The 13,048-nt window shown below is 46.2% G+C and overlaps 1 protein-coding gene across 8 annotated transcripts; it reads right to left on the bottom strand.

Annotated features, from left to right (window-relative positions):
• Positions 1-7: 7 nt before the first annotated feature.
• On the bottom strand, positions 8-12,978 carry Tab2 (TAK1-associated binding protein 2). Of its 8 annotated transcripts, none has more exons than XM_076436892.1 (10): positions 12,625-12,764; positions 6,028-6,166; positions 4,017-4,530; positions 2,516-2,902; positions 2,174-2,386; positions 1,464-1,615; positions 1,306-1,399; positions 829-1,089; positions 208-264; positions 8-129 (listed from the first exon to the last, which is right to left on the bottom strand). In XM_076436892.1, the coding sequence occupies exons 2-10, from the start codon at positions 6,133-6,135 to the stop codon at positions 86-88; spliced, it is 1,830 nt and encodes a 609-aa protein (XP_076293007.1). In that variant the 5' UTR covers positions 6,136-6,166; positions 12,625-12,764; the 3' UTR covers positions 8-85. The 8 variants fall into 8 exon arrangements, with proteins under 8 accessions (XP_076293007.1, XP_076293009.1, XP_076293008.1 ...); XM_076436894.1 differs by having other exon boundaries at positions 8-111; XM_076436893.1 differs by lacking the exon at positions 12,625-12,764 and adding an exon at positions 7,874-12,468.
• Between the last annotated feature and the right edge of the window lie 70 nt (positions 12,979-13,048).

The following is a 13,048-nucleotide window of genomic DNA, read 5'->3' as shown; positions in this document are numbered from 1 at the left end:
CTGTTGATTTCCTACAACAATTTTTTTATTTAATTTAAATAATAATTTTATATACAGTTCTCTCACATTTCTAATGCAGTTCACATCATACCACCCAACTATGCACTGTTCCTGGAAAAGAAATAGAGACTTCCTTTATATTGTATGCAACTGTATGATCTTTCGAAGATTATTGATTGATGGAATGCACTCTAAAAGTATACTCACGGCTCGGTGAAAAGTTGTGATGATGCGTGACTCGTATATGAATATCTTGTGTCTCGCCTGTAAATCGAACATTAGAATCGTGTTACATTTATGATCGATACCACAATTTGATATGATCTTTCACATTTTAAAGATTACTTACCACCATTTACAGTAATCAAAAATAAGAAACAACACAGCACATTAAGTTACTATCATTACATCAATAAAACGTGCGTTTCCACTCAACTTAAAGATATCGCAAAGTATTAATATTTCAAGTTACTCTAGTATGTATGTAAAGGGCTATAAAAATTAATTTCAAACAACAACACACGTCCATGCGTTACGATTAAGTACATATTAGGTCCTGTTTTATTGATACCGCGTGTTCCAGCGGATGTCAATACATTATTGCTTTCTCTCCAAAAGTTTAACAGTACTCTATATTATCACCTTTCGTTGTGCACTTCATCACAGTATGCAGCGGTCAATCCTCAAGACAGTTCGGAACAAGTTCAAACAAGACACATGCTGTTAACGCACACTTTTGCTACTCCGACGTCGACGGAGGATTTCGATCGGCGTCCATGCGCGTTAGACACTTGGTGATCTCCTCGATTGACTTTTTGGAAGTCGTACCTGCGTTTCCATGATCCAGCAGCCTCGGCATGTCGCACTGCTCGCATTTGTTCATCAACGGGTGATTATCGAACGTACACATTCTACAGACCCAAGAGGGACCGTCCCGTTCTTCTCTGTCAACGTTATTTCCGGTTACATCCGGTTGCCAAGCGGGCGGTTGACTAGGCAATGGCGGAGGATTGAAATTGGAAGTCGGTGGTAACGGTTGACCAGTATAAATATCTTGATAGAACTCTTCGTTCGTTTCGCCCAGAGGTACTGAAAATTAAGATGGCAATTAAAGCATCACAGTGGTAAATGTAAATATATTTCTGCAGTCATAAAGAGACTGCGGATCTTTATGCATTCGCTGCTTAAAGATCTGCAATCTAGTCATCTGACAGTTGTTTTCGAATGTTTAGACGAAGAAGACACCGAGGTACGACGTTTGATTCTCTTGTCTCTTGTATAATAAATAGAATACCAGAGAACTACCTCTCGAATCTGACCACTGAAACACTTCGTCCGCCAATCTGTCGCATTCCACCTGCAGCTGATAGATTTCGCTCCTCAATTTTCTCTTCAGCTCCTACGGAATGGATTTCGACCGTGAAGCTTGCGATGTTTCTATCATTTGACAGTGATGTACGTACCTGAGGCGGCATTGAGGAATCGAAGGGTCTCGAAAGAGACTGCAGCTCTTTCTTCATCGCTTCGAGTCGTCCTTTCTCGGCCCTCAACTCCCTGGCGAGCCTTTCTTTCCGGGCTAACTGCTCGGTGACCAATTTCGTTTGATGCTCCGCCACTGCACCAGTAAAAGAGAAACATGATGTACAGGGTTGCAGACCTCTAGGGGTAGTTTCAGGAAGTATCGGGCGCGATAGAGGTCCTTCCAAAGGACCCCACCAGTTTCATACATTTTCTAGGACAATTTACTGATACAGCGAGTAGAGTCATCGGACCATGATCGTTCAGGAAACGCATGGTCATCAGAGAGACGACGCCGCTGGTGAGAAGGAAAAGCGGATCAGGTGGTCCGCGTAGAGTAACCGCGAGCCTGGCTATGTATAGACGGAGCGTGGGGTCAGGAATGCGTAAATATCGTTCTCAGTGTTACGTGCGTGGGCGTAGTACGTGCGACGGACAGACTGGTCGGTTCTCGGCAGGTAAATATACGTGTGTATCACTCCTATATAATACCAGCCACCGAAAAACAAAGCATGATCAACGCACGCGCGCGTACGCGTTCGGTATCACAACCAGGAGGATACACACGCATACACGCGTACGCACACCGGTTTATTAAAATAGACCGAAGGTTATTTTCGACCAGGATGGCCAGAGGGGTTCGGCAAGGGGCTACCTTGATTCAACGGCGATCGATTCTGATCGGAATTGGCCTGTATCCGTTCGCCAACGGGACTGGAGGGCGGCGAGGTCGTCGTCGGTCCTGACGGTGTCGTTGGAAGGCTGATGAGAGGGACGATGTTCGTTGCCGGCGGTACCGAGGGTGTGGTTGGGGCGCTCATTGTTGTCGTGGGCCGCGGCAACTGGCTGGGTGGTCCCGCTGGAAGACCTGAAGAGCAACTTCCGGTTAGACCGAGGACTCTCCAACGTTACAACATATCATTTTGTAGGGTATGTTTTGGAAAACGTGGGTCGACGAAAGAAATTAAGTTATTTGTCTGTTTTGAGGATCACGTACCTGGCGGCCTCTGGGGACCGGTTTGTACCGGCGGTATCAAGCTGTTGGGTCTGCTGGGACCCATCGGAGGTCTGATCCTTGCAGCCGCCACGCTGCCAACGGCTCCCGCACCGATGCTGATTTGTAGGCGACTCTGAAAACCCCGAGGATCCAAGGAGGAGCTCGAGTACGTCAGGCTCGAGCCCTGTGATCTGATGTTGATCGGCGGTTGCGGTTCCGAGGACGGTGGCCTGAGCGTCAGGCTAACAGAGGTGTAGCTTCTCGTGTGATCGATCTGCGGGCCTGCGTTCTCCACGCTGAGCAACGGGTCCGCGTAGTGAGGCCGTGGATCGACGATCAGATCGGTTCGTTTACAGGCGCCACCGATCGTGGGCACCGTTCGGAAGTCTACAGATTTATCAGCCATTAAAAACTGATGGAAAGATAGATCTGAATTGACTTGGCGAAGGTGATCGTTGGGGGATTGTTTATGGGATATTGGGGAACGTCTTGGGAATATAGGATCGATTTACGCAGGCCCCTACTCGAAGATGAGGATGGATTATCCGATAGTTGCGAGTATGATTGCGATCCTACAATGAAATCGAGAATACTATTCCGTTGAGCAAGAGTTTGCCCCGTTCTAGGAGAAAGATCGGTGTCGAAATTTCCTGATTGATACACTAGTGTATCTGCCATGTCTGATCATAGCTCGCTGCCTCCACTTGTTCTCATGTTTACAGAAATTACGGCCAGAAGACGCTGCAATAAGTAGCAAAAGTGGCAGATAGCCAGACAGCGATTTGATGCAACCCGGGATATTCCCGGGAAAAGAGACGCGGTGTGAAAGAAATGCTCGCGAGGATCACGGTACACCCTGTGCATCGTCTTAGGACAACTAAGCTAATGGATCAAAAGAAGTCGACGGTTTCGATCGAGGAGCGCAGTGGTGATGTTGTATAATCGCGATGATCGAACGATCCGCAGGACATCCGTGTGGCAAGGTCACGACACCTTGTACCCGGACTTAAAAATGACCGGCGCGATCGTTGCACGTGGCAGGAACCTGTTTTATTCCCGTTTCCATACCAACACGATGCACTCGAGCGACGTAATTGCTTGTTGCGCAACCGCTCCGCTGCATGTATCTAATTTATCAACTACGCTGCAACCATGTTGCAACTTGGTGCCACCGGTTAACGGAAATGGCTCGGGATCTAGCTCCGTCGTGACGGACTAACGGTTTCCTCCGGTTGTCGACAGTCTATGTTGAATCTTCAAACGAGCATACTGAAATTGCAATTTCTCATTCGCTCGTTGAAACACCGTGCTTGCTACTTTGAGTTATCTTCTTCCGGATGACAGTTGGTCAACGAATGCGAATTGAGCGGATGAAAGCACACGTATCTCTAGAGAGCAGGTCGCTAAGACCGGGCTGATCCCGAAGAAAGTAAAATTCAGGGTACATCGTCGGCGCGGGATCGTTAGAAAGGGTAAGGGGACATTTGTTCTTCATGCGTACCACGATTGCCAGCTGGGCTGCAGGCAACGTTCACGTTCAGCTCGAATCCGGCCGGCTCGTTTCCGGCGTTCTGCACGTGATTGTTGCAGTTCGTCTCCGGGGGTCCTACGATGCAGTCGTCGAAGAATCCCCTGGTGGTGCATGCTGGTGGCGCCGAGGAGGGTGTCGCCAAGTTACCAGCGATCGGCGGCGACGAGGATATCGCTGCAGCCCTGGTGCAGCTTAGGGGACAGCGTCTGGAAGCTCCAATGTCCAGCGACGCTGGCCTGTGCGGTCGTGGATTGCTGCTGGCTACATTGTTGCTTCGTTGGGGCTGGCTCATCGCGCAGCAACGTTGTTGCTGCTGCGCGGCCGGACTAGCTCGTTGCTGCTGGGGTTGCTGAGAGTGCTGTTGCTGCTGGAGTGGTTGCTGAAGAACGCCGCAGACCGCGGCCGGAGGGAAGGCGCCCGGTGACGGTCGTGACTCTTGCGTGGCACGCAGGCTTCTCGCGCATGTCTCCCGGTCGTGGCTGTTCTGCAACGCACACACGCACCCGGGTCAGCCAGTTTCCGGTCGTCATGGGACCTTCGAGGACCATTTCACACCCTTGTGTCCCCGGATTTTCCTCTGCGGGGAGGCTAAGCTCAACGGGCTACGCTCTGCCCGATACTGACTTCCTCCGCAACGGACTCGCGTGCTTCCTGAAGGGGTGATGCGGGGCGAGTTAGACCCCTTGCGGTCCAGATAGATCTCGTCAAGGACGCTAGGGTCTTTAGACCGGTCCACGTGGATCTGATCATGTGCTAGGATGTTTACACGTTCGAAGCTAGTTGAATGATGACTACTATCATTTCGTGAAAAAGCAATTCCGATAGTCAACATAAAAATACTTCTTCTGACAAAAAAGCCGTCGGTCTTGGAAGAAATGAACGAAATCGACTATGCGAACCGAAATATCCTCGAAAACAGTGAAACCAGAGCAAGACAAATTGCTTTTCACCAGCAGCGAACGTGTTAAGCACAGATGATCATTCATCCAAGTGGATTATATCCCGGCTAAATGGTCGAATGCAAAATAAATGCAACAGGTGGACCGCAAGGGGTTAGAAACGTCAGGGTTCCGCAGTCCTCTAGGATGACTCTGAGGCTCGGCAATCATTAATATCGTGCAACCGGAAGTGCCGAGAGCTGTCGGCACTTCCGTCTCGATGGGATTAGATCAATATTTTAGTGTGTTCCGTTAAGGTTCCGTTGATTAGGGTGTAGATCGTTGGGTTCGTACCACGCCATGGTAGATTTTTTAGTATTCGGAACAGAACAAAAACAGGTTCGGCACAAAGGATTCACGTACACACAGGTTCCACGCTCGTGCAACGGCAGGATAGAAGTTTGGTCTCGCAGGACGTTAATTCGCAAAAAGACGGGCAGTGTTATGAATTCGCGAGTTGCACGCCGGTGTTAGTCGTTGTCGTGCTTTGTATTTTAGCGATGACGGATGAGCGGGAGGAGAAAATCTTTGCAGACTGGTTAGGAGCACACTCTGTGCAACCGGGACGCCGTTCCTGGAGTACTCGATCGCGAAAGTTAATGCAAAGTGTCCTTGAACGCTCAGAAGACGAATGGTGTTGTTCATCAATTTTTCAATATATTTATTTAGATGTCACATTCGTATTGCATCCAATTGCACAACTTTTGATTGGAATTCATCGTTAGGAAATGGCTAGGTGGTGCCTTTGAAATACTGAGTTTAAATGGACCCGGCTCCGCCATCTATTTTGCATATAAAAATATGTTTCTCACAGACTTTGATGGGCTAGAAGCGATCACCACGTAAATACTAAAACAAGCCTCCCTCAAGTAATGTAAAACCCCCAAAACATTACAGGGTAGAACGACAAATAATAGTATCCAGTTGCGATGAAACAATCTGCCCGCACGGTAAGCAACGCGAGTCTGAAGGATCATGCCGGATGCTTGACAAAACGGATAGAGTCTCCAGGAGCAGCAATGGTGGACAAAGAGCACCTATACCTGGGCGATGCACTGGGAGACGACGTGATCAGGGAGCGCAGGGAACTGCTGCTTCAGCTCATGGAACAGCTGCATGATAGCGATGTTAGAGCAATGGCACTCCCCCATCGTGGGCCCCCATCCTCCTGGCAAGGCCTACCTGCGGGTGCCAGGTTCTCTCGTTACACCAGGTACATGCGACTGACGAATAGTTAGCGTTGTTGTCCGGCTCGGCACGAGGCGCGATCACTGACACTGTTGATCGGGCAGCGGCCAGATTCGGTAAACGAGATATGTATGTGTATACACGATTACGCGTGTCTCTAGCGTCTTCCTCGGTGAAGGGGGGTTGGTAACGCGGACTTGGGTCTCCCGTCTGTATAGCTCTCCGGTCGAACCAAGAAATGCTAGACGCAAGAATCCGCCGCGGAAATTTCGCGGTTTCCCGGATAAACGATTTGGATGCCCTCCAAAGACGAGGTTCCTCGTGCGGTTTCGCGTGTCGCCGCCGGAGACTGTTTCAAATTATTCAGGCCCGCGGATATGAGCGGACGGCCGCACCGGGCCGCGATTAATGGAGACAAAGTCGCGAGAAAATGAAAAGGAGAGAACCGTGGAACCCGTCCCGGCAAACTGTCCGGCCTGTCGACGGACATCCATTCGAAGATTAGGGGATCGCTAGCTCGATATATGCGAAAAAATCGGGGCACAGATGTTGCTTGTATCGTGTAGCTGTCGGGATAATAGAGAAAATGAGTGAATATGATCTAGGATTTTTCATCGAATATTGTGCTTGTAGATGAATCGTTCAATTGTTATGTTGGAGCATTGTCCGACCATGCAGGGGAAATTCTACTTTTACTGAACTATTGAGGTCGAAGTAACATTGTTGAAATAATACCTTATGTGCAATTACTTCATTCCTAACAAAACGACGTCACATCTACAAGGATCTCGTCTAACAAGTGGTTCATTCTCCAACGAAACATTAAGTAGATTGAGACACTACAGGTCAGACACGGTGCAAAGTAAATTTAGATGAAGATTTTCCGGAGATTTTTCGAGAGGAACACCAAAGGCTTTTTCCCACTTTCCACGACTCGTCGGGCTTTACTTAAACGAACGACCGTTTGACCCATTTCTCAAGGGAACGAACTTGTCTGATAGTTATAGGTACACACCGGTTACATACCAGGTGTCTGACAAAAATCGATTCCCGCAAAAATCACCTCCTTACCAAGGAACTGGAGGGTCTCAACCTGCATTTAATTACTACAACGTTCTTCATAAAAATAGTACTCGGAACAAATACACTTTTAACATTTATATATTTCAGTATAATATTGCAATTCAGCATTCAGTGCAAAAATTCAGTTGACTGTTAAATAGAACAGGTTGAGACTCCAGTGAGATTTTCAAAATTCTAAAAAATCGAAACAGAGGTAATAGTGTTTCTCGGTGAGGGGAAAAAATTGCGTAAAGGTTCGTGTGCGGAGGTCGATAACTCCGAAACACCCGGTACGTTACGGAATTGGCAGCGAGTAAAGAAACGGTGGACACCTGTGCTGCGTGGAACGTAGGAGTGCCACATAATTAGCCGGCACTGCGCGTGCCACGCTCCCACGCGCGCACGCATGCGTTCTCCTCTCCTGCAGGTGCACTCGCGTGAATTAAAATGCAGCCGGGCTTATTCGAATCTTCGGGTCCCGTTGAGACGTGCAAAAAGGTCCGTTTCAACGAGCAAAAATTCTACCGTCGACTCCCTTTGCGGAATAGCCTAGCAAAAAAATGGCTCGGTTCGTGCAGCTCTTGAATAAACTGTTACATGAGATATCAGAATTGAGAGGGCTATGAAAACTCGTGGTACCTTGTGGATGCACCGGCGAATCTGGAATTCGAGAATCTGGGACACCGGAAGTGGAGACGTCGGGAGTTGTTCGCGCGATCGAAAGAAACTAAAGAGATTGGTAACCGAACGCGTGCAATTCGCACTTGGCTCATGGCCACGCGATAGAATAAAACGCTGCGCTGGGCGGAATTAATATTTCGCTTCCCTTTCTCCGTTCGCGTCGCACCTGGCAGCATCGGCCGTGTCAGGTGAGTGAGGCATCAATCAGAAAGAAAACTGTTTATTGGCACGCGCGGCTGCATCTACGTGCATCGGTCCTGTATCGAATTGTTGCTGAGGCCGAGGAGTCGGTGCTCTCCAACGAGGAAAGTCTGCGAACCACGCGGAGCCAAATTCCGATACTTTTGCTCGAACTGATTTGATCGGAAAATTGCAGACGGCACTTCGAGTTTCATGTTATAAGGTGAAGGGTTCAAATATTATTTATAATATATTTTTAAACGATTTATTTGGAAATTGATTACGGGTGGATTCAGCATTTAAAGCACACGAGGCGCACTTTAAATTTTTTCTCTGCGATTAATATAGTTTCTGAGGTGAATGAGAAAATATTCTTTGTAACCCAGAGCTACCTTCGAGGGGTACTTTCACCCTATCTGTTGAATATTTTTCTCTATGATTGTTTATACAACCTAGGATTACCTTTGAACAGAGTTGTGCTAATTCAATTACATCGTAACTGAATTACATAATTCAAACCTTTCAATTAATTCAATTACTAAGTATTTTAATCAGATGTGTAATTGAAATACAATATAATTAAAATAAAGCTCTCCAAGTTATAGTCCAGAACTCTGAAGAAGTGCGATAGATTTTTATGTTTCTCTTTCATATACTTGTTTGCTGTCTGTGCGGCGTAGTTTCTATTCCTCGTCCTCGTTCATAATACGTAACGCTATTTCATGTTTATGGTTGAAATTTTAAAAATGTGTAACGCAGAAGTCATTTCTGTTCAGATATTATAAATTTCTAAATAATAAATTCCTTCTGTTTGAAACCTTCACATGGATTTTTCAACCTCTTCTTACCTATTACTTTATCATTATTTAATTTTTAATTTTAATTTAATTACATCGTAATTCGTAATTAATGTAATTTAATTACGAAGTATTAATTGCAATTACGGATTACATTGTAATTTAATTACAAATAATTATAATTTAATCACTTCGTAATTCAATTGTAATTCTGCACAACTCTGCCTTTGAGGTCCTCTCTAGGTCCATTCTAGGTTCCGTAGAATATTTGTGAGAAAAATATAATATTTATTTTTGATGTTCATTTGTTCGTATCTCTGATTACGGTGCGTTCGAACGTTTTCGCGAGTGATCGAAATACTTCGGAAGCGTACATTTTTGCCCGTTCCCGCGAAGTTTGCCAACAGCACGGTTCTTCGACACGCAAATGACGAAAATGCAAAATAAACGCGCGTGGGCAAGCATTCGATGCGGAAACGCGCGACAGCGGATCGAATTTGACCGACCCTGTGGATCTAGCGGGATCTATCGCAACTTCGGAGTAAAATAACATACTTCGACATAATATCTACCTATCACGTGTGAAAATTTCGTCGAAATTATTATGAAACATTATCGAATTGCAATACTTTCAGTGACGACGGAGGCAAATGCAATTATAAAAAAAAAATCAGTACATATAAAAAGATATTCGTGTAAATATTTATGAAACTTTGACCATCATATTTCTGACATTTTCCTGATTGAAATGATACGAAGCATGTATGTGACACACTTTGGAAGATATTTACCTCTGTAATTCACGATATAGTAAAATCTCTGTTATCCGAACTCGCCAGTGGAACATCTTAGGATGGTTTTGATTGCACGGCTTATATAAAATTTCGGGTAAAAAAAAAATAGAAATGTCGGCTCCTTGAAGGTTGCAATTTGTAAATTTGTCTGAGAAATTGGTATGTTATTATTGTAACCTGCGCGTGCACACAATGGGGTAGCGTTAGCCGGCAGTTTTCGACCAAAAAGGACATAAGTGGGATCTAATTGCACCAGACACGCAGGACGTTTCTATCAGTGACAGGGGAGGGGGGAAGATTTTAAGAGAGGAACGAGAGAGTGTCGTTCGTCGGGACAGGCGAAAAAGGAAAAGCGGAATTCCAGCGTGCCGGCAAGATATTTGTGTCATGAAATAACCCAGGAGACACAGCGTGGCTGTTTTCGTCTGCTCCTGGCAATGCGGGGAAAAGCGAATTCCACGAGTATTTTCACGCATTTGGAAGAATTCTTGGCAGTTCTTTTTAAACGTCTCGAATGCATCTCGACCGGGGGCTGGGCTTCAGCAAATTCGCGAGCCGAACAACTAGAAGCAGACTAGCATCCTCGCGCCGTAAAAATTACAAAAAGAACGCGGCCCGGATTCCGGCCTTCGAGGAAAGTCTGTGGAATTTTCAACGAGCCTGCAATCGAGCAGGTTAAACGCCGGAAACCTCGTTCAATCTCGTTAGACACCTGTTGATTCGCTATACCGCGAGCATCGATCAGCCGCGAGTGAAACGCGTAATTTCGAGCGTCGTCGAACGGAGCAATAACGGGCGGTAATTACAGTAATTGTTTAGAAAAATGATTGGTCCACCAGTGAATGACCCTTGCCGGTTGAATTATCTGCTCGGGACGAGCATCGCCAATTACGTGGAAATTGCACGTGAGCGGAGAACAAACATGGCCGACAGAAAAAATCCATTCAGCCGGTATTTAGACCACCTTCACTGAAATGTGAACAAATTTTTGTATTCTCGAATCAGAAGGTATTGTCTAAAATGTAGAATTTTTAAAATTCGATTTTTTCATCGATAAAGATGGTCTGTTAACGCCGGACGAAAATAAGGAACCAAGAATAATAATTGACGAGGGACGCATCGCTAACGTTAAGCAGAGCTCAATAAGTTACGACTCAAGGCGAAAATAAACACCGAAATCTTGAAAATATTGCTACACTTTTTTCGTGTAGGCAACGTCCGCTAAAAAAGCTTATGGCCTAAACACGTCCATAACCGATCAATAAGTAACGAATTTTCGTCTCGAAGGATATCGATGGATATTTCAAATATTTTCATTTATATCTAAAAGGTAGTAAAGCCGATTTCTTTTTAAATCAATGGTTGTGTATATCTTGTCTGATCTACCAAAACAACGTCCGCCATTGATAGATTTTTTATCTGTGAAGTATTAATGTAGAAAATTTGAGCTCGAACAAATACGCTTTTTAAAAGTTCTAAATATATTTGCAGAGGTCTCTCCTCCATGTGGAGGAGGATGCTCTTCGTTTTATGCGAACTAACGTTCAAGCACAGCTTGCCACAGAGGAAGCCAGAAATGCTGAGCAATTATCAAGATTAGCTGCTGAAGAAGCTCCTCCGTTCGCGGAAAGCATACTTCACGCTCCAACTATCGTTTATTGCGGATAAGTTATGAAAAATTCCGTTCTACATAGCAAAAGTATCAACAAAATTTTTGCACATCAATTTTCTTTATTTTTATCTGACGTCTGTGTAAGGGTTTAAAATTGAAAAATGACCGGATCAACAGGTCGAAGGACCTCCACGAATAAATTGGTAACTTCTGAAAGCAAATTAGTCCGAGCTCAAACCAACCGTGCAAGAGGCCCATAAACATAGCGGTCGTATAACAAGAAAACGAAAATTTTCTGTCAGGCCTTTCTGTAACAGGATCCGAATTCGTTTCTCGTAGAGTTTGAACGGTAGTACCCAGTAGTACCCCCTTAACGCGCCGGTGAACTGGGGTTCTTTACGATCGTAATAATTCACGTGGCCCCATAAAGCTCGTTATTGACTCTCTAAGCAGCTCGCTTTCACGCGATCACAAATATAGCCGAGGGTCTAGTCTCGCGAGCCAAAAAGTGCTAATTTCTTTTTCCCTGTTCCGGCCCGTTTAACGAACGAGCACGGTCTGGTGATTAGCGTATCGATTACATAACCTATAACGGACGCTGTCCTGCCCGTGGAGTAAACAATATCCGCGGTGTTACGGGTGGTTTTATTGCCAGCGGTTAGGGGGACGTGTTCGCACGGTTAACGGTCGATTTTCGGCCACGAAAGCTGGGCCGCCGGCTTACGTAGTTTTTAAATCGAGTGGCACGTCCGTCAGTGCGGCTAAAATCGTCGACGAAGTTTGGAATTTGTGGCATCGATTGACCCTGGTGCCTATGACACGTCCGAGAAAATAGAATCCTATCGTTTGCGACTTTCCGGGACGAGTACCTCGCTGTTTAGGAACAATGTCATTCCGTTTTGATACCTTACAAACAAGGAGAAGTAGAATCGGTCATTAATTCACTGTCTAAAGACAATGAAGGAATGTGACGTCTTATCGATAACAGCTCAGTTGTGTACGCCGGAAATCGGCGCGCTTACCACAGCGAGACAACTTATTGCGGAAACTCGCTGATGCATTGTTGTTGGATGTCCAGCGCATTCCGCTGCGCGGATGTATTTCGGTGTCGCGTGGACAGGCAAAGGTCCCCATCAAAAGTCTCTGTTTGAGTTTCCCTCCGCCCCCTCCCCCCGCCCTCCCACCGACGGCTTCGATTTTCGAGTTGACGAGTGTCACGAGAAAATAGAACGGTGAGAGAGAATTTTTAAAGATGGAGTCGAGGCACGGTGTAATTGCATTGAATGGGCAAGGACCCGGTTTTGAAATCCGTGCGCTTCTACTCACCGGACGGCAACCATTGGAAACGTCCAACGAACGGGAAACGATCACGCACACTTCGAACACTTGACCGGGGGACACTTCGGGAACTGTGCAACTTTTTTCGCACGTGGCTGGGACTCGAATTGCAACTGTCACTGTACGGTGACGCGGGTAACGGCAACTTTTCTGTCGTTTTTCGGGGATTTCAAGGAACGAACGAGCGGCGACCGTCCGTCGGGGCCACTGATCAGCTGTGCACTGCGTACTGGGACCACGGTAGTCAATGGAACAACCGAAACGCCGAAACTGACTCGCGGTGAACCGCGGGTAATGTCTGGTCGATTGGAAATATTTCTGCGGCATTTGTTGTCGTGAGCTCGACGATTATTTGTCGGAAGGCGTGAGCTTCCAATGATCAAAATAAAAGGAGCTTCAACGATCACGTAGT

Source organism: Lasioglossum baleicum, chromosome 13 (genome assembly GCF_051020765.1).
Source record: "Lasioglossum baleicum chromosome 13, iyLasBale1, whole genome shotgun sequence".
In the NCBI taxonomy this organism is placed as follows: Eukaryota; Metazoa; Arthropoda; class Insecta; order Hymenoptera; family Halictidae; genus Lasioglossum; species Lasioglossum baleicum.
The sequence above is the reverse complement of the archived record's forward strand: the minus strand, read 5'-3'. Positions and strand labels throughout refer to the sequence as shown.